This window comes from Carcharhinus amblyrhynchos, chromosome 1 (genome assembly GCF_965287045.1).
Source record: "Carcharhinus amblyrhynchos chromosome 1, sCarAmb.v2.hapA, whole genome shotgun sequence".
Lineage (NCBI taxonomy): Eukaryota > Metazoa > Chordata > Chondrichthyes > Carcharhiniformes > Carcharhinidae > Carcharhinus > Carcharhinus amblyrhynchos.
Genome location: NC_137324.1, coordinates 83,205,183 through 83,227,041, shown reverse-complemented (window position 1 = coordinate 83,227,041; position 21,859 = coordinate 83,205,183). Strand labels below are relative to the sequence as shown.

Here is a 21,859-nt window from a genome sequence, read left to right as displayed (position 1 = left end):
CCATCACTCAAACCAGCTTTCCATTCATTGACTCTGTGTACACTTCCTATTCCTTCAGAAAAGCAGCCTGCATTTGTAAGGACCTCATGCACCTCGCATATACTCTCTTCCATCTTCTTCACCCAGAAAAGAATTTGAGTTCACATACCAACTGATTCAAGAACAGCTTCTTCCCTGTTGCCATCAGACTTTTGAATGGACCTACCTCACATTAAGTTGATCTTTCTCTACACCCTAGCTATGACTGTAACACTACATTCTGCAGTCTCCCTTTTCCTTCTCCATAAATGATATGTTTCCTCTGCTAGTGCACAAGAAACAATATTTTTCACTGTGTACTGATACAGGTGACAATAATAAAAAATCAAATCAAATCAAGAGGGGAAAGTTACCATGAAGAAGTGCAGACAAGCTGTATTACATGTTAGCTGGGCACTCTGTTGGCTCCATACTGAGTGTTCAGCCAGCCAACAATGCTGGGCACGTTTGGCTGAACATCTCATTCATTCAAATCAGGAGGCAGTTTGTGTGCTGCCTGTCTCAATGGATTGGACTGATCACAACATTCATGCCCAGAAGCAATCCAGTGACTGAATATCAAAAGTGATCCAAAATAAAAACAAAGTGCTTGAAATAGTCAGCAGGTGTAGCAGCATCCATAGGAGAGTGAAACAGAGCTCACGTTTCGGGTTGAATATGACTCTTCAGCTTTTATGAGGTAATGATCCTCTGTAACTCTGACTACATTTACAAAGAGAGACACATACAGAAATGCATAAATATGATTGTGTCAAATCTTGCCAGAACAATACTGGCACGTGATAGTATTAATGAAATAATCAGTCATCCAGTTCAGGGATTAAGGAATGCATCATGAACTGAGAATCTCTAGAACATTCTGATCAGTTTATCCTACTCTGCCATTGCTCCATAGAAATGCCATCTCATGCTTAGCTTAGTTGCTATTTTTACAGACTTGTTGTATTTGTATATTTTTGCCCATTAAACTCTCTGTGCAAAATGAGGGTTGGTGATTAAATGTATGGGTGTTTTTTTAACAATATGATAAATATTAATTACTTTATTCTAATGGGTGGCATGGTGGCATAATCCTGGTCTAGGATGGCTGTGTGGAGTTTACACATTCTCCCTGCATCTACGTGGGTTTCCTCTGGGTGCTCTGGTTTCCTCCCACAATCCAAAAATGTGTATGCCAGGTGGATTAACCATGGTAAATGCATGGGGTTACGAGGGTAATGTGGAGGAGAGGGCCTGGGTGGGATGCACTTTCTGGGAGTCAGTGCAGACTCGATGGAAAGGATGGCCTCTTTCTGCACTGTGGGAATTCTATGGTTCTATTCTATAGTTAATGCAATGCAAATAACCTATCCAGCTAAAGGGATTTTCTGGCCCCACTTGGTCTTGCCGAAGGCAATGGACTTGTCATTGGCTTGCTGCATCCGTCCCAGCAGATCACACCAGATGTGTCACGATTCTCCCATCGCGACCCGCAACTTTTCTGGTGGGTTGAGGTGGGAGGCGCATGTCTGCAGTCTTGTTCCAGGATTTGTGCATGCATCAAGCACACGTGCACATCTTCCAGAACTAGTGCACAGTCGCTGGTCAGACCGTGCTGAAAACTGGCGGGAAAGCAGTTAAATCATTTGAACCTGTTTTAAATGTATTTTAAGTATGTTTTCAATGTAATGATCGGGAACTTATCAGTCCTGATTGAATCTCCCACCCTGCCAGGAGTGCTCCATTCCGGCAAAGTTTACACTAGCTCCCTGCATTTGGGGAATTAGTGGAAGATCCTGCTGGAATGAAAGGGGGGGGCAATTGGGGTCCCCCCCGGGGAACGGGTGAGGGGGCGTGGTGCCCCCCCCCTCCCCCGGGCTTTGACATCCTGGCAGTGCCAGCCTGTGCTTTCTGGCACTGCCCAAGGGACAAAGTGCACATGCTCATGGGGCACCTTGGCACTGCCCACCAGGTATTGGGTAGAGCCAAGGGGGCGGCACTATTCTTTTAACCCCATACATTTAACCTAGCTAGTCCCCCTGACACTATGGGACAATTTAGCATGGCCAATCCACCTAACCTGCGTATTTCATTATAAAAATTCTTAATGTAAAAAGTGTTTCAAGCTCTTACGCAGAATAATATTTTAAAAGATCGAAAATCTCAACCGGTGTGACTGCATCTGTGGAGAGAAGAGTCAACGTATCGAGTCTGGATAACTCTTTTTTAGAGCTGGAATTTACATAGAATTTAAAATAGAATTTACTGATGGGCAAGAAAAGAAAATCACCCAGCAATGGATTTAAGTGCCTTGAGTTGCACAGCAGAGTGCATTCACCTGAAATTCTGTTGTGTATTATTTTATTATTGACATTAAGCTAATTAATCACTGTGGCAAACCTGAGGCACAAGGAACCCAGTAAAAATAAACTGTTGAATCCAAATAAATCCTTAGTGTTATGGAACTGCAATGCCTTCCAGTTTTAGTGCCGTAGTCAATCTAATTCAGTACATTATTCCATTAGCTCCAATTTCATCAAATTGAATATTGTCTTTGATTATAATGATGATTTTGGGGAGGGGGAGGGACAGAGGGAGGAAAATTCCTTTGCATGGAATAAGCAACAAACTTGTACATATCACATACAGAAGAATTTTCCCCCTCCTTACATATTTTACTGTGAACATTTCCATCAGCCAAGATTACCGGGCGGCACGATGGCGCAGTGGTTGGCATTGTTGCCTTACAGCTGCAGGGGCCTGGGGTCAATTTCCAGCTTGGGTCACTGTTTGTGTAGAGTCTGCATGTTCTCCCCGTGGCTGCGTTGCTTTCCTCCAGGCGCTCTGGTTTCCTCCCACAGTATAAAGAGGTGCAGGTTCGGTGCATTGGCAAAATTGCCCCTTTGTGTCCCAGGGCGTGTAGGTTAGAGCAATTAGCAGCGTAAATATGTGGGGATAAGGTCTAGGTGTGATTGTTGTTGGTGGTGCAGACTCGATGGGCTGAATGGCCTTCTTCTGCACTGTAGGGTTTTTATATTTCTAAGATTGTCATCTGTACAATAGAGGAGGTCTGCAGCCCAACCTATTTTCTTAGTTAGGCCTCATTACAGAACAGCAATAAATGGGTCATTTTCAGGCTGGGAGACTGTGATTATTTACCGTTACAAGGGTCGGTGCTGAGGGCCAAAGCTGTTCACAATCTATATAAATTAGTTGAATGTGGGGACCAAATGTAATATTTTCACATTTGCTGATGCTATAAAACAAGGTGGGGAACGTGCATTGTGAGAGGATGCAAGGAGGTTTCAAGGAGATTTAGACAGGCTAAATGCGTGGGCAAGGACATGGCAGACAAACATAATGTAAATAATTATCAAGTAATCCATTTTGGAAGAACGTAAGAACATAAGAAATAGAAGCAGGAGTAGGCCATCTAGCCCCTCGAGCCTGCCCCACCATTCAATAAGATCATGGCTGATCTGAAGTGGCTCAGTCCCACTTCCCCGCTTTCTCCCCATAACCCTTAATTCCCTTGCCTACCAAAAACCTATCCACCCGTGTCTTAAATATATTTAGCGAGGTAGCCTCCACCACTTCAACGGGCAGAGAATTCCAGAGATTCACCACCCTTTGAGTGAAGAAGTTCCTCCTCAACTCCGTTCTAAACTGCACTCCCCTTATCTTGAGGCTGTGCCCTCTAGTCTTGCTGTCCTTTCTAAGCAGGAAGAATCTCTCTACCTCTATCCTGTCCATCCCCTTCATCATCTTATACGTCTCTATAAGATCCCCCCTCATCCTTCTAAACTCCAATGAATACAAACCCAGTCTATTCAACCTCTCTTCATAGTTCAACCCCCTCATCTCCAGTATCAGCCTAGTGAATCTCCTCTGCACTCCCTCCAAGGCCAAAATATCCTTGCGCAAGTGCGGTGACCAAAACTGCACACAGTACTCCAGCTGCGGCCTCACCAGTGCCCTGTACAGTTGCAGCAAGACCTCCCTGCTTTTATATTCTATCCCCCTCGCTATAAAGGCCAGCATTCCATTTGCCTTCCTGATCACCTGCTGCACCTGCAGACTGGGTTTTTGCGACTCACGCACAAGGACCCCCAGGTCCCTCTGCACCGTAGCATGCTGCAGCTTTTCGCCCTTTAAATAGTAATCCCTCCTACTATTATTCCTGCCAAAGTGGATAACCTCACACTTGCTCCACGCTTGCAGAAGAAAAGAATCAGAAAGGCATGATATTTCTTAATAGTTCCCAACCTCTCACTGTTTATGTCCAAAGAAACCTTTGTGTCACTATTCAAACCATCTAACCTGCATATCTTTGATTTGTGGGAAGGTTTGGGGGCGGGGGGTGGATAGCAGGGTGGAGGTCAATTTGAGTGGTTCCTGTCGGAGGAGGGTCAGGTCAGGAGGTCGGGGTGGAATGCTGGATCGGGTCAAGGGGATTGGGTTGGATCAGGAAGGTCGGTTAGGGGGTCGTGTCAGGCGGTTGGATCGGTGCATCTGGTTTGGTCAATGCATTGGGTTGGGTCAGAGGGTTGGGGCATTGTTAGCTCTTGGAGCATCGGGTTGGTGTTTTGGATCAGTTCAGGGGATCATCGCGGGAATGTGAGTCAAGGTTTTCGTATGATGGGGAGGGGATCAGGTCATGGGTCAGGTCAGTTCAGCTCAGCTCAGGAGTCGGGTCAGTTCAGATCAGGTCAGAGGTAGTTTCAGATCAGGTCAGAGGTAGTTTCAGATCAGGTTAGGGGTGTCATGTTGTTAGTCAGGTCATACTGGGTCAGGTCATGGGTTTTGGGTCAGTTCAGGAGGGTCGGGACCATGGGGAGTTGGGTCAGTGGTCAGCTTGGGGTTCAGGTCAGGTGGATTTGGGTTGGGTGGGGTGGTTTCAGGGTGGTCGGGACTGGGGAAGGGTGTTGGGTTGTTGGGCTGGGAGGTCAGGTTCGGAGGTTGGGAGCTTTAGGTTGGGGGTGGGATTGGATTGGAGGGTTGTGGGTGTGTTGGATTGGAGGGTCAGGGGGATCGGGTCAGGAATGTTCTGGTCAGGGGGTCAGGTTGAAGGTAGTTGGTTGGATTAGGAAATCTAGTCATGGGGGGTTGGGATCTGGTCAGGTGCAGGGGCATGTCAGGATGCTGTTGTCGGGAGTGGTCTCTTCGGCAAGGGTGGGAGGAGGGTGGCGAATCTTGTGAGAAGTGGGACCACCATAGGGAATAGGGTGCTTAAATATGAGGGCTGTGGGGCAGTCTTTGGAGGCCAGGCGTGTGCAGGGTGTCCTGTACTGGGGCTCGATCTGAGTGTTTTCAATAGTTACTCTGGAGTTAAAAGTGTTCTTTTTCTTCTAACTCTTTCAGAGTAACCATGAAGGTAAAACTGGCAGAACCATCTGAAGTTAACCATTTAAATCTTTTTGTTGATAGTTCCCAGCCCAGCACAGCACAATAGTCCAGGGGAAGTTATCCTTTCTTACGTGGAAACTTCCAAGAGGAATTCCCTAGCACATCATCTGGTTGAGCCAGTCTCACTCCATTGCTTTCTTCTTCATATTGCCAGCAGTCTCTCTGCTGGACAGGGGGAGTTCGGTGGCCTTGGTCAGAATCCACACAGTGCAGTCAACTGTCTGTCTTAATGGGAAATTGAACTGAAGAACATTGCTGCAAATTAAATAATGGCAAACTGAATACCAGAACAGAGAGAGGATTCAAGGGAGATGGGTGCAGTAATGAAGGAAGTGGTGACAGAGAGGGGTTGGAACAGAGATGCTGTAGGTTCACTGATATGGGTGTCAAGAGGTCTGAAGAACTCATCCACAAATGAGAGTTGGAGCAGGCGGCCACACTTCTCTATCACACATCTAGCAATGCTGCTAGTCTCACACCCACCTATCGTAGGCTCAATTTATGCTCAACTATTTAGCCATGCACTTGCTGATTCACGCATCTGCACATACTGATACACACACTCGCTGATGCAGATTCTCACCGATGCACACACTTGCTGATTCATACACTTGCTGATGCACACACTCATGATGCACAAAACACTGTGCAACACATTTAGTGATGTTTTTCCTTCTCTATTGCAGGACATGGTAGCAAACAATAGAAAGACGCAAGAGCAGAACTGGTCGAGATCTGCATTTTCTCTGCTCAATGGAAGATATGTTTCTCTGCATCATGGAGTTGACTGTGATGGAACCTGTGACATTGGGCATCACTGCAAACAAGGAGGTTGACAGAATGTTACTGCTTTATATGCATGAAGATGTTGCCAGTATCCTGGCATGGTAAAAGAACACGGGAGAGAATGACTTCTGGTTCACTGGAGGATTAAGAGTCTCTCCTCCATTTCCCTACCTTGCTGCAATTTCAGAAACACAAGCACTACTGTCCCTTACTTGTGGAAACCCTTATGTGGACAGATCACCTTCTCCTTTGCCATTCCTGTGAAGTTGTAGCATAACTGCTAGGCACATATAGGAACTGATAACTCTTCCAAATACCTTGTAGAGTACTTTCAGAGTTCTTAAAAATGACCTTACCTACAATTTAGGTGCATGGTCCTTTTAAATCATGTGGGTACAGGGCCCAACTTGCAATATCAGATTGGTGTTTGTATGGCTCAAATGAGGGAATCTGTTGTCACATCAGCTGGTTGGGCCATAACACAACAGGAAAACGTTGGTTCAGGGATTTCCAGTACACTCAGAGGACATACTCACCTCCATCTTTCTCTTCACCATACATCCCCTAGGCCATGCAGAATGCAACAGACGGCACAGGACATCCGTCAAAAGCAACCTTTCAGCATCTGGAGCTTATACAAAGGCACTTTGAGCATGATTCCAGAAGCTTCTCGTCACTGGGGATTTCCTTGTGCTATTCTTGGGACTGCTGTAACTGAACTAATAGGGAGTGATTGGTCTGATTAATCAACAACTCTATTATATTGTACCATCTGAATACCAGGATGGTAGAAGTTGGACCTTGATGTTTTATGATTAAAATCAATTCGGAAAAAGAATACTGAGTCTGCATAGAATAGCTATTAAATTATGATTTTTGAAACTACTTTGAAAGGATAATAAAGGTACAAGCTTTAGTGAAATTGGATTTCTGGTATTTTATTGATACTTATTTTTGCTGACAACAATATTCAATATTGCTGAAAAAAGGGGCATGTTGCCAAAGCTTTAAATCCTGCACTCAACAGGACAAACACAAGAATGTCAAATTTCAAAACATCACAACAATTTAGGGGTGCTGGTTGGTTGGCAAGTGGGCTCTGATTGGCTGAGGCATTGCCCTGGAAAAACACAAGAATCTCCCCAAGCTTTTGGATAATTCAAGAAAACTGCGAGGCTTGAACTTATTCCTCTTGTTTGCCGAGAAACAGCCTCCGCTTATGAATGTATGTCTGATTATTTTTTTAAAAATCTATAAGCAAACATCAATTTAATTAATGCTTTATAAAGTCAACATGCTGCTTTCACCAGGATACTTGCACCATTATCTTTCAGTCTAAGTATCAGTGACATGAAAATTGGTTTTACTGCAGGAAAATGGCGCTTGCTATTGATTTCAAATGGGACAGAATATTAACTTCAGATGGTTCTGCCAGTTTTACCCTCAAATGGAGCAGAACTATTCTAGCTACCTCTGATTTTCTTGGAAATTTATAACAGCAGAGTAGTGTGTCACAAAAATAGCCGAAGAAGTGTCATAATTGATGACATAAATCACTTACTCCATAACTTCCCTTTTCTTCTGCACGATTCAAGGCCCTTAAGTCAGAAATATGTTCCAATGATGCAAGTCCACAGGAAAAGCTAGACAATTAAAACTTACTGTCCTCTCGCTCTTAGTCCATACTTACCACCTGCTCGTTCTTATGCATGTGTGTTGATGGAATTAAAGTCCTTACTAAACCTGTAAATTCTGGTCAATTCTTTCCTGTATTTTCTACCTACTTATGGGCAAATAAACAAAGATAAAATCAATAATTAGTAATAAAATAATGTATTTTTATTGCTGAAAAAGGAGACTTGTCAAAGCTTTTCATCTTACACTCAACAGGGCATTCATGTTTTCATCCATCCCAAGCAATTTTTTTAAATTCCAATGTTATAAGATCATATTATCAATATTAAAACTTACTTTTTATTATTTCTGCACTCTCAGTCATGTTACTTCTCTCACCTAATGTTACTTTGGTTCCCTTCTGTTTTATTTATGATTCCTGGATTTTCTGACGTTTGCATCTCTTTCCACAACACTGATGTAAAAAAAAATCTTACTATTAACCTAACCAACCTTCTGACTTAGATCATAGAATCCCGACAGTGAGAAGACACCATTCAGCCCATTGAATTTGCAGCGTCTCTCTAACAGAGTATTTTACCCTGTAATTCCACACATTTACCATGACTAATCTCCCTAACCTACACGTCTGTGGACTTCACTTCTCCATTTCTTTCTCTTCTTTGGGCTTCCAACACTCTTTGCTCTACCTTCCTATCTGTGCCTTTGATTCAATCTCTAATAATATTATTTAAATCTCCCAACCAAGTGGCATACACCCTTAATCCCAACACAAAATCGGTGATACATTCAAATTCAACACATTTCAAAGCACAAGCTCCATTAGACATAAATATTAAACTATTTTATGCCAGAATGATCTTTTCCCCTTATGGCCATGCTGATCTCAACTCATAGTAATTTATTAAATTTCCACACAAGCAAAACACTTGAAATACATATTATTGCACCATTTGCCCCCTGCCTCCCAAATAACCACATTTGTAATAAAAGGTAAAAATTGTGCAGTAATCCAGTGAAAACTACAACATCTCCCAGGCATGAAAAGCAGTCACTCCAGGAAGTGTGGAAAATGTGCAGGCCTGCAGGTGAGAGTGAAACAACAGTCCTAAGGCCCCCTCCCCAGCTTACTCATAGCAAATGTCCAATATCTGGAAAACAAGCTAGATAAACTTAAAGCCAGACTTACTTTTCAAAGGGAACTGAGAGTTGGCTGAGTGCTCTGTTTCAGGGGCTGGAAGGTGCCCCACAACCAGAGGGCTTCTCAATACACCAAATGAACCGTATAACAGCCTCAGGCGAGGCTAGGGGAGGTGGGGTCTGCCTTCTAATCAACACATCTTGGTGCCCAGATGTAGCAACATTAAAGTTTCTGCTCCCTAGACCTAGAGTACCTGACGCTAAAATGCCACCCCTATTACCTTCCATGGGTGTTCACCTCTGTTATCCTGACAACAGCTTACATGCCACCCCATGCAGACATACAGACTGTGCTGGACAAAATATACACCATTACAAAACAGCCTTGAGATGAAATATCCTGGGGCCTTGTTCATTGTGACTGGGGACTTCAATCAGGCCAAGCTCAAGAGCATCTTACCAAGATACCACCAACACGTCTCTTGTTGCACCGGAGGCCTAAACATTTTAGACCACCAGTCCTACCACTCTACCTCTCGGCCACACTTTTGCAAATCAGACCACACGGCTGTGCTCTTGGTCCCAACAAAAACTAAAATGGGAGAATCCGAAAAAGAAAACCATGCAATGCTGGTCTGAGGAATTGGCCCTACGAGGCTGCTTGGAGTCAGTGGACTGGTCAGTAATTAAAAACTCTGCAAAGAGCCTGAACAAGTACGCCACTACAGTAACTGACTTCATTAGTAAATGTGTAGAAGACGTGTGCTAAAGAAGCAAATCCATGTGTTCCCTAATTGGAAAACATGGATGAACAGGGATATCCACTGCTCATTGAAAGCCAAGTCTGAGGAGTTCAAATCAGGAAACTCTGACTTACAGAATAAATCCAGATATGATCTACGGAGATCCATTAAAGATGCCAAGAGACAGTACTGGACCAAGCTAGACTCCCAGGCTAGCCACATGGACACCCACTGACTACGGCCAAGGTCTGCAAGACATAACAGGCTACAAGATGAAGGCGTGTAAAATCGCCAGTGTCAATGCATTCCATCCCACCCCCCCCCAGCCCCACCACCACCTCCGATGAGTTCAATGCATTCTATGTGGTTTTGAGCAAGAGCTCAGCAAGAGGACACCTTCCACCCAGTAGCCTTGGCCAAACAGTATTCGAGGTCGCCATTGCAAATGTCAACCCACAGAAAGTGGCTGGCCCGATTGGGGTACCCAGATGAGCACTCAGATCCTGTGTGGACCAGCTAATGGGGTACCCACAGACATCTTTAACTCCTCTTTATACCAATTTGAGGTCCCTATCTGCTTCAAGAAGACAACCATCATCCCAGTACCAAAGAAAAGCCAAGCAGCATGCCTTAATGACTATCGCCCAGTGACTCTGACATCCATCATTATAAAGTGCTTTGAATGCATGAATCAATTCCAGCCTCCCAGCTTGCCTGGATCCACTACAGTTTACCTATCGCTGCAACATGTCCACAGCAGACAGCCATCTCCCTGGCCCTGCACTCAACCCTGGAACACTGAGATAACAAAGCCACCTGTGTCAGACTCACGCTTATTGACTAGGCTCAGCTTCAACACCATTATTCCTACAAAACTCATCTTCAAACTCCATGGCCTGGGGCTAGCCTCCTTCCTCTGCGAGTGGATCCTAGACTTCCTAACCCACAGAATGCAATCATTAAGAATAGGCAACAACACCTCCCCCACAATCATCCTCAACACTGGTGCCCCACAAGGCTGTGTCCTCAGTCACTTACTCTCCTCCTTATACACTTATGACTGTGTAGCCAACTTCCTCGCCAACTCGATTTTCAAGTTTACTGATGACACCACTGTTGGATCACAAATAATGATGAGATAGAGTATAGGAATGAGATAAAGAAACTGGTGAACTGGTGCAACAATAATCTCTCTCTCAATTTCAGCAAAATGAAGGAGATAGTCATCAACTTCAGGAAGCACACTGAGGATGAAGTGGAAAAAGTCAAGAGCTTCAAGTTTCAAGGTGTCCAGATCACCAACAACCTGTCATAGTCCCTCCACGCCCACAGTATAGTTAAGAAAGCCCACCAACACCTCTACTTTCTCAGGAGGCTAAGGAAATTTGGCATGTCCACGACACTCTTGCCAACCTCTGCAAATGCACCATAGAAAGGATTCTTTTTGATTGTATTACAGTCTGGTATGGCTCCTGCTCTGTCCATACCGCAAGAAATTTCAAAGGGTCGTGAATGAAGTCCAGTCTATCACGCAAACTAACCTCCCATCCACTGACTCTGTCTACCCTTCCCACTGTCTTGGAAAAGTAGCCAGCATAATCAAGGGCCCCTCACATATACACTCCTTCCACAACCTTCCGTCGGGAAAAAGATACAAAAGCCTTAGGTCATGTATCAACCAATTGAAGAACAGCTTCTCTCCTCTGCCATCAGATTTTTGAATGGGCCTGCCTCATATTAAGATAATCTTTCTCTGCACCCTAGCTATGACGGTAGCACTACATTCTGCACCCTTTCCTTTCTTTCTCTATATATAATATGCTTTGTCTGTATAGCACACAAGAAAAAAAACTTTTCACTGTATATTAACACGTGACAACAATAAATCAAATCAGATCAAGTCAAAAGAAATCACATTTTAACTCACTTGGACATTTGCCACCCTTAAGTTCACAACTTTGAGTGGAATCCTATCAAAATTTTTCAAAGTGTCAGGCTCTGACCAGAAACTGATGTGAAACTCTCCAGCTCCTTGGATCAATTTTCGTTCCAGATTTTGAGACTCTGTGAGTAAAGAAGATGAGTGGTGTAGCTTACACTATCTCTCTGGTGAGGCAGGACACTTGAGAGTGGGCAAGACTGGCTGCACAGTGGGCGCCCGAAGCCAAACAAAAAATAACCATCCCCCCCCACCCCCAGTGCCTAGGGCTCTCCCCTCACCCCCACCACTCTCCACCCCCCAACCCCCAACCCTGTGATCATCACCAGCATCCCCCACCCCAAAATCATCGCTGGCACCCCAACCGCCCTCAGTTCTTGCTCTGCCCCACCATTGGGATCACACTAGGACCTGTTCTGCACAGGTTGGCAGTGCCAACCTGGCATTGTCAACCTATGCCAAAGAACACTGCCTGGCAACGTCCATCTCCCTGGAGGCTATAATTACGTCTGCACCGCCAGAGGAGTCCCCTCAGGTCACATCAGCGAGGTATGAATATACCATGAAAGGAGATAATTTGCGAGGGGAATACTTAATCATATTCAAATTTATTACAATTTATTAAAATCAGTTTCTTGTCCATTATGAGTGTGAACTTGATCATGTCATTGGCGATGGTCAATGAAAATCAGAGACCGTGTTCATGCCAGAATGAATCATGCTTTTTGAAGCTCAGAGGATTTTGACCCGACTGCGCCAGTCCTGCTCACAGAATGTGCAGGGTCAGAATACACCAGCCCAATTCATTACCAACTATTGATTTCACATTTCTGAATACTTCAAAATCTGATAAACAGAATATTCTTCTTTTAATATGAAAGTAGATAGTAAAGTGAAAAGCATAAATAATATAAAACATGGTCACTTGGAATGCAAAAGAAACCTTTCCAGAATTAGAAAATACCAGAGCAGAAAGTCTGCCGTCTCTTAATCAACTTTATCATTCACACAAAGCCTGACTTCTCATCTGCAGCCTGTGTCATCATTAAATTTTGAACAAACTCACTTAGTGTTTACTTAATAGCAATTAAGCTTGATATACATAGAAAAACTTGAGCAGAATCAGAGTTTGAATTACATCAAGTAATATTCCTGTTTTGAGCTATAAGTGTGTTGTCCAACATACTATTAGTGCTATTAGCCATGCCATAGGAACTGTGAGTTATGTGTATCTCTCTCAATGTAGAAAGGTAGCATGCGTTTCGCACAATGCATTCTGATCTCTGTCTTGCCTGCAAGCAGCATTGCAAGCAAGACAGGAAAATGTGGAGAGTGGCCAAGAGTCTCTCCAAGATTTCTTGTCCCACCTGAGATGGTGCCTGTGCTGGTGGGACTGAAGAACCCCACCCCTTGTTGATGTATAAACCGATAAATGCGTGCTTCCAATTTCATATTTATAATAAACCTGCAATAACAATTTGATGGATAGGTATACCAATTATCAAAAGCAAAGCAGAATGAAAATTTTCAAAACATAATGAATTGAAAATGGGCAGCAGACACAAACAAAATAGATCAACTAATCAAATCACTTTAAATCAATGTTTTAGAATCTCTTGAGTAAAGTTTGTTTTTGCTTTAGTCAACTCTCTCTCTGAACAGGCACTGGTAACCATGGACTTTTGTGTTGGCCCATGGCTCTGCTTGACAAGATACCACAGTGATTTGCCACCTTCTGCAGATAGTTGACAGGAAGGTCCCCCACTATTATCATGGGCATATCTGAAGATTTGCGGGTTGATAATCAATGTGGCAGGTTTAGCCATATTATGAACACGTCTTCCATTACTATCAAGTCCTGGGGTTGGACTTGAACCCACAGCTGGGAAGCTACCACTGCACTACAAGACGACCAAGCCAGTCAACTGCAAACTATTAAAGATAAAGGAGCCAACAATCACTGCCTTCTGGGAAATCTCTTGTTATAACTTTATGCAGAGTGTGCAATAACAGCCATATTGTATACTGGGACTCTGATTTACAGAAACCTTGCTGGAAGTTGGAATGATTGCAGTTTGCAGCCTTTGGGGACAGATGGCTGCCCACAATGTGTCCGAAAAGGCTTGATCACTTGTCATTAGTATAACTTGGGACTTAAGCAAGATTCTGCAAACTTTAATAAGGTCAGTGATATATACATAGCAATTGTTAGCCCTATGGTTTGTGATAATACAAGCACATTTCTGAATAACACTTACCCATCAACTTACCTTCCACACAGATTCTCCTACTGACCTGTCATTTTCCACTATTTTCAGATCTTCTGACAAAGTTACGGTTGGTGGAAATTCATTCTCTCCCATCTGCCAACCCCCACCCATGGGTTTACCTGGGTGCTGGCGGGCATCTACCTGATCTTTGCCTGCCAGCAACTAACCAATTCCCACTTTGTACCCATTTCAACTGGACAGCTGGTCCACTGAATGTTAATCAGAATTGGCTATTAAAATCAAACAGCATCCCACAGCAGACAGTAGGTCTACAGCCATTCCCCAACTTTCTACTCACAATTATAATTGCATTAAAGTTGCATTTGCTAACCTAAGTGAAAGCTCACCCAATTGTGAGTCTGAGCTACTCAATCCAGTGTTATAACTTCTAAAAATGCTGTTAGTTACTCATAACAACATCTTAGTACCAAAATTACTGTGGTCAGGTTGAATTTTTAGAAATAATTTGCTGTTAGGTATAATTTATAAACAAAATTTGAAATACCAGGTAAAAAATTGGGGTAACTTTTCAACGGCAGAATTCCTGACCTTTTATCATAATCTCAGCAGAAACCCTGAAAAATGAGGAAAACAACATTCTTGCTGTTTGTCTGGGGTTTCCATCGATCACTTCTGTGACAACAGAAAATCAAAGAACTCCTCCACAGAAATTCTAACCACGGATGACCTTGAAAACCCCAAGGGAAATTCACTCCCAAGTTTGGAAATTTTCAGACATCACCAGGATTCCTGCCATTTTAATTTCATGTTGCATGAATCATTTTCACAAACTGAAGGACAAGTGGCGTTTACTACATCAGTGTAAAAACATTATTAACCCCACTTGCTTACTTTTTAAAATACATTAAGTATAGGCCTTTTGAGCTATATAAAAATATCAGCTTTACTGAACCTGAAAAGTTTTCAATTTATTTAACATAATGCATTTCTGGATCAGTTAGACTATTGAATTTCTATCGATTAGCTTTTACCAATTATAATTACTGAATAACATTATATTCTCATTCATCATTGTTTAGCGAGTCAGCATACGATCTATATCATCGTCAATTGGAGTAATGCACCCAATTCACATTCATTATTGGATATGTGTAATTAAAGGTTCTTGTGGCATTGATAGTTCATGAAGGTAAAATCCGTGCTACCTGGAAGGATTGGAATGAGGGTTTTCCAAAGCTGTAAATTAAGGCATTTGATTTAATCAGGCCATATTATCTGAATGAGAAGTAATGTCTCACTATTGTGCAGTCCAATGTTTGGAAAAAAAAACAAGATTGATGATAGAACACCACCATGTTAATATTTGAGGTATGTTGATGATCTAGTTTCCATTGTCGTTTCTGAGCTTAATTAAAGATCATTTTATCAGTAACTGTATGCAGCTTAATTAAGTATTAGAAAAAAACATCATTTTCTCTTTCTTCTATTGATTTCTGTCCAAAATTTTAATTTGCATCACTTAATATAACAACATCACAGCATAAGAACACAGAAATATGATAAGGTCAATCAAACCAACCAGCTCCTCTACATTTTATGTGCTCTTTCGCCACAGTGTTGCTTTGATAATAGGAGAATTCAACTCAATACCACACTGGTGTAGAATGGGTGTTAAATCTCCAAATTTCACTTTGCAATTTGCTGTGCCAGTCCTGCACCAAATGTGTACCCGATTAAATAATGGTCTGGGTGATTTTCAGTCATTCTGGCTGCCTGTCTGAAAGATAAATACTTAAAAACTTATATTGGCATCCTGTTGTCAGGCCCCAAGTGCAAAATTCTTGTATAAAAAAGTGCTCTTCTGTTGCTAATGCTTCACCCAGTTGAATCAGGCATTGTGCAGCTTAACCAGTGGTTCTTAGAATGCCTTGCTTGCTCAATAAAAAAGCCTCAGGGAGTTTACTAATTGATCACGCTCCTCAAATGGCAAGCAGGAGTTTGGCACTTACTTTTAAATCAGACTCAATATTGAATATGAGGCCTTTTGGGCACCAGCCTGAATTAATTGCATTTGATGAAATTTCTCACTTAAACCAAATGAAGGGAGAAGAAATTAAATTTTAACCTGCTTATCTCTGAAGAGGTGGTGGAGTGGGTCTTGAGAAGCAGTCCTGATGTGTTCCCACATCTCCCAATATTTACGTGCCTGAATTCAGGCATTAGAAGACCTCTTGGCCCTTTACAAGTGTGGGATTGGTCCATTACAATTACATCACTGGGATGCACATATAGTTTATACCGTGAAAAACTAGGGTCTGTACATTATCCAACTTGTCTGCTGACTCTGGCAGCAGTGAATATTCTGCCCATAGGAGACCTAAGTCAGAAATTACATTGTTGATTTTTAAAGATTCCTTGTGGGCCAAGAAGCTCTGATAATGATAATTTGGGCATCTCCTGACCTGCCCAACTGTCTATTTTGTTACCTACTTTGCTGGAGAAGGGCTACCTAGGTCCTTGGCAGAGTCTTACTCTCCAGGTGTTTTGACTTCTGTTTGTCTGGATCACTGCATTAAGATGGAAGTCAATTATGAAATGCAAATGAGATTAGGAAGTTAATATCTCCCAGACTTCTTTGGAAGGAAGGGGGTGGTGGAGTGGGGTTGGTGGGAGTAATGAGCAGATGGTTTGAAACCTGCTTCGGCCCACTCATGCCAGATTTCAAGCTCAAGTTAAGATCGGCTGTTTATCATCTTAAATAAACACATCGGCAAGAAGAAATCCTGTGGAAGCCAAGAGCTACTTGCTGTTCTTGGCATTAATCCATTTGGTCAGTTGCAGAAAAACATATTAAAATATTCACATTTCCAATTAAGAAGGTTATTATCTTCTAAAAGTTGCAGTCACCCAAGTGCATCTCATATATCTCTAGAAGAAAATGACTTAATTCATTAAATTGCAATCTCCTGTTATTTTTATGGATTTGCTTTTCTACAAAACTGTCAAAATATTGACTTCACAGAAGGAAATCTATCAAACACAGCTTTGAGTTCATTTTTCTTTATTGTATCCCTCAAGGTTCTGCATTGGTAAAGTTGGTTCAGAAGATAAAATGGATTTCAGAGATGTTAATGTGGTTACTGAGGCAGATTTTCTGTGCATTGTATGATGCCATTGTTGGATAAGTCACACAATGTGCTCTGTGACCTCAGCACCAGTATCACCATGCAAATCTCCAAATCACATGCGTCATATTTAACATTAAAACCAAAATGGCAGCACAAAACAAATGTGGAAGAAATACAATAAAGTTAACATTAAAGTTGTGTTATGAGATTTTTTTGAGAAACCTAGTTCTTGTGTTTATTTAAACATTAACTATCTCTCGCAAGTATATAAGAAACAATTTTTTTTACAAGTAAAAGTTTTGCACTGGAACCGATGTAAATTGTGTACTAGACTCAGGAAATTAAAAATCACTAAGTACTACTGTTAACTATCAACACTTTCGTATAACATGTGGTTTTACAATAAAAAAATGACAGGAGTGTAACCTAATTGTTTAATTCAACCAATAAGTGCTAACATATGAACTCTTTTGATATTAAAGTATCGGCAATGCAAAACCTTGTAAACAGTTGTGTGGCACAAACCATTTGAATGTATGAACCCAAGTTTTCATCATCACACTGTGAAATAAATTTCAATTTAGCCATCTGGGTGGTAACCTGGCAGAGTGATTGTACAACAATTGCCAATCCTAACTGATTTGTATTCCATTCTTTTCCATGGAACTGAAATCTAGCAAACTCTACGATAGGTGAGCGCTTTGCTTCGCCAAGTTAATCCCAGAGAAAGCCAAATTGAAAATTACCCACCCAAAACCACCATTCCACTCAATGTCTCTTGTCGATACTAATCCTTTTAGTGTCCAATATCTTGTTCCAACTGTTCTTTCATTGATTCCGTAGCATGAATCATTTTATAAATCAACTTGCGGATGGTGTGGACTTTGCAATTCTTCTGTGTGTGAATCATGACAAAATAAAGGCTTATTTCTATAAACATACCAAAGTACATAGATTAGCAATTACAGGTTGTATTTGGCATCATCACCCTTTAGAAATTCCACATGCCTTAAAATGCATCAATGATTATTTTGAGGCATCATTGCTCATCCCTTTAACAACAAGTTCTCTGTTTAAATATGTAGCCCAGTACACTAAATTGAAAGTTCCAAATAAAACAGGGAACATTATCCTGGACATTCTGTCGATTTTGCTTACGCTGTTAAATGTTTTCTTGGCCTCCTGTGGCTTGGTCTCTGGTTTGGCTTCTTTTGGTTCTGCAGTTGCACTCTTTGCAATTGTTGGTAGTGCTGAGTCCTTGGTGATATTGGGTGCATAATTGGCAACTGCAACTGCATAAGCATTATTTTTCTTCATGACAGAAGCCTTCTCTTTCTTCTGTGGGAAGTAAATGAAATTTATTCATTGATTTATTTGTTATTTTTGCTACAGAATTAGTTAATGACACTGCACAAGAGGCTGCCATTCAATATGTTGTACCTATGCTGGCTCTTTGGAATGATTATCCAATTAGTCCCATTCCCCTGTTTTTTTCTTCAAAACTGTCCCTCTCCAAGTATTTATCCAATTTTCTTTTCAAGGTGCTTTTTTAAATCTGCTTCACCATCCTTTCAGATTGCAGATTATAACAACTTGTTGCATTAAAAAACATATTCCTCATGTCATCTGTGATTCATTTGCCAATTACCTTGTTTGATAAAATAAGTTTGATAAAGTAAAGGAAATGATGGAATTTCTAGCTATTTTACTGACAAGAGTAACAAACTTTGAGTTAAATAAAAATACTAACAATATAAAAATGCATTTTCATCTAGAGATTTATTCACCTCACTAGGAGAAGTAAACACTGCTCAGGCAGGGGGAAACCTAGAGAGTGCTGCATGATGGGTGTGCTTATGAATGGATGCAGGCAGTATGTTTAAAAAGAAGGCCGTGAACAATCAAGGTCATCAATGTGGAGGGGGGATGGAGGTATCATTTTCAGCCATAGGGATCATTGATTATGGCAATGTGCATCAGCCAAAGATTGCCCTCTCATTTCACCCCCCCCACCCCCATGTAAAACTTGTGTCCCTCTACAAAAGTGACCTCTAATTGAGGTCTTAAACATTTTGATTATATGCCCACCTAAGGCAAATGGGTGCTTTCAGGAAACCTGGACCATCTGAATCTCACAAAAGGGCAGGACAATTATGGTGAGCTCCCTGCCAATTGCCAGCCCTTCCCCACGTACCTGTAAGAGTCCAGGAAAATTTCATACTTGAGTTAATAATTTAAATTAAGAGGTAGCTAAGGAATCAATGTGAAAATAATTGTTGCATTGTGCAAGATAGACATATAAATCACAATTTTTTCTATAAATATGATCTCAATAGTTATTTAAGCATTTTGATTCCACCTCTACTATGTTTTAAGAAATTATCATGGAAAGTACATAAGACATCAGATAAAAATCACTGCCAGGGTGCCAGGGGTCAGAGCCTAGCTATGTTCCTAGCCGCCCATTGGCTCCAATAGTCTCCAAGCCTCCCCGACATGGTCATCTCATCTGGCCTCTGTTTGTGGAGAGCAATAGTGATTCCCCCAGATTTACACTGCACCAGTGGATGGGTGAACTCTAGGAGCTAGGTGAATCCAACTTAAAACAGATCCGGCGTATTTAAATTTTCATTTAAATATGCTAATCTGATTCTCACCCAGTAAGGGCGTAAAGCAAATTATTTCACCGGCCAGGGATGGGGAGAATCACAAAATGAGTTCTACCCATTGCAAATCATGTTATAGCCCCTCTCACAAGCATCGCTGGCAATAACAAGAGTTATGCCTGTATGTGAGGGGCTGGAGAATTGGCCCCACTATCTGTCGTACCAAACATTAACTGAGGGTTCACTTCATTCATTTGAAGGTGGAAGGATACAGTTTTGAGCAGAAGGTGAAGGCAAAATCTCAGTGTAACTGACATTCAGCTGTACTTCCTCCAAATATCCAATACTTTGTGTGTCTGATTAATGCCTTCTGCCTGATAAGAGTAAAAACCCTGCATTCCTACAGGAGCATTTAATTGAATGGAGCAATCGATAGAGGGATTTAGCCTCATCACAGCATGAATTTACTAGTTTTTAATGATAATTCCCAGTATTTTTATACATCTATCGTTGTTTAAAATAGATTAAAAATAAGGAAGTCGAAATTGGTAATGGGCAGTAGACAAAACACGAAATAACAAATCAGCAGCCTGTTTTACAATCCATTCAACTTTCTTAACTGAAAGGAAACTCAGACAGGGTATAAAACCAGTAACCAATTTGCTACTGTGCATTTACTGCCCGAAAACTACATCTGCCTAAAGTTTCTGATAGTCCACTTTTAACTTGCCCAGGCTCAATTTACTCCTAAAACTGGAATGCCATTGTACTTGTAGGGGTGCAGATCCTTGGGCACCAGCAGTTCTGACACTTCAGTCAGTTAATGTTCTTGCATGTGAATCTGGACAATAAATGAAAGTCAGTGCATGAGCGTCATTACTGAATCTGAACTGATGACCTCAATTGTTCACTTCCCAATGCAATTCCAATAGAAAGTGATCTGGAATGGAAATCAGGCTATGTTTTTCCTCCCTAGCACTGGTATGTGTATGTTACTTATTACAGTTGTGTTCCACACTGGCTGAGGAAACTGAGAACACTGAAACAGGCATCCTCCTAAACTGTATCCCTCTGAACAATACTGTATGTTGTATCATGGAGGATGAACAAATTATGTCACCAGAGTTTACACATTAAGGTTGGATTTGAGCTGCTGGAGGAACCCCTTACCTTATCATTCACAACACTTTTGCCATCCCAAGCCCAGCCTCGTTTTGTAAAATAATTTACTGTGGCAAATTCTATTAGTGCAGAGAAGACAAAGGCATAGCAGACAGCAATAAACCAGTCCATGGCAGTGGCATATGCAACTTTAGGAAGAGAGTTTCGGGCACTGATACTCAGAGTTGTCATTGTAAGCACTGTTGTAACTCCTAGAAAAAGATAAAAATCAGGAAAAGGAAACTCCATCACTTTATGCCGAAAAACAACAAGGTCTGTACAGTATATAGTATCTCTTGAAAACATCTGATATATATTTCTTGGAGAAGCATGAACAATACCGAATGATTGCAAGAGAAAAAGTGAACATGGTTATTTATTTGTGACACTGTAGAAGTGCTTCTCTACTGTATTTTTTTACCAAACACACATTTCAGATGACATTCTTTCCCAGTCCAGTGCACTGTTGACAAGAAGCTGGAGGTCACATCCATCAGGTGCCTGAGGTGCTGAACCTGCCTTTTAAATAAATTTGAATTTTACAATGACCTTTACAATGCCAAATACATTTTTCTGTCCAAGTGGGGTACCAGTCACTTATTAGTACAAGATTATTTTTCTTTCACAAAATTATTTTGTTTACATATGTATGTCCTGATCAGTCCCAAAACACCTTAATGCTTTCATCATTACCATTAAAAATCAAACAACTCCTTTTCTATCTGTGGGGGAAAATGTTCCTATATTTTTATCCCCTATTCTTTGTTTCTGGTTTCTATCTTGATGGCTTATTGAAATTCCCATGGACCAAGGCAGATGCTCACAAACATATATTAAAATAATCTCATTAATTTTTATTCAGGATAGAAAAAGGTTAATCCAGCCTTTAACTAGATAACAGCCCTGATATTAATCTGAAGGTGGCTTCCAAGTCAGGGAGAGGAGGCGAGGTAGCACTGTGAGGGTACATTCGAGAAATCAAGTCACTGGGCCAAGTTTCTGTCTCTTCATGGAGAATTGGCTCACAAAATGTAGAATTTTGTATTTTTATTGTTGAAGAGTTTTT

At 41.5% G+C, this 21,859-nt stretch overlaps 1 protein-coding gene across 4 annotated transcripts in view; it reads right to left on the bottom strand.

Annotated features, from left to right (window-relative positions):
- Positions 1 to 15,402: 15,402 nt before the first annotated feature.
- LOC145342511 (gamma-aminobutyric acid receptor subunit alpha-2-like) overlaps positions 15,403 to 21,859 on the bottom strand; it is a 235,753-nt gene continuing 229,296 nt past the window's right edge. For all 4 annotated transcript variants that reach the window (XM_080188076.1, XM_080188081.1, XM_080188095.1 and 1 more), the window contains exons 9-10: positions 20,803 to 21,005; positions 15,403 to 18,364 (exon numbers count right to left, since the gene is read on the bottom strand). In XM_080188076.1, the coding sequence (XP_080044202.1) occupies positions 18,053 to 18,364; positions 20,803 to 21,005 (515 nt within the window). In that variant the 3' untranslated portion in view covers positions 15,403 to 18,052. The remainder of the gene's footprint in view (positions 18,365 to 20,802; positions 21,006 to 21,859) is intronic.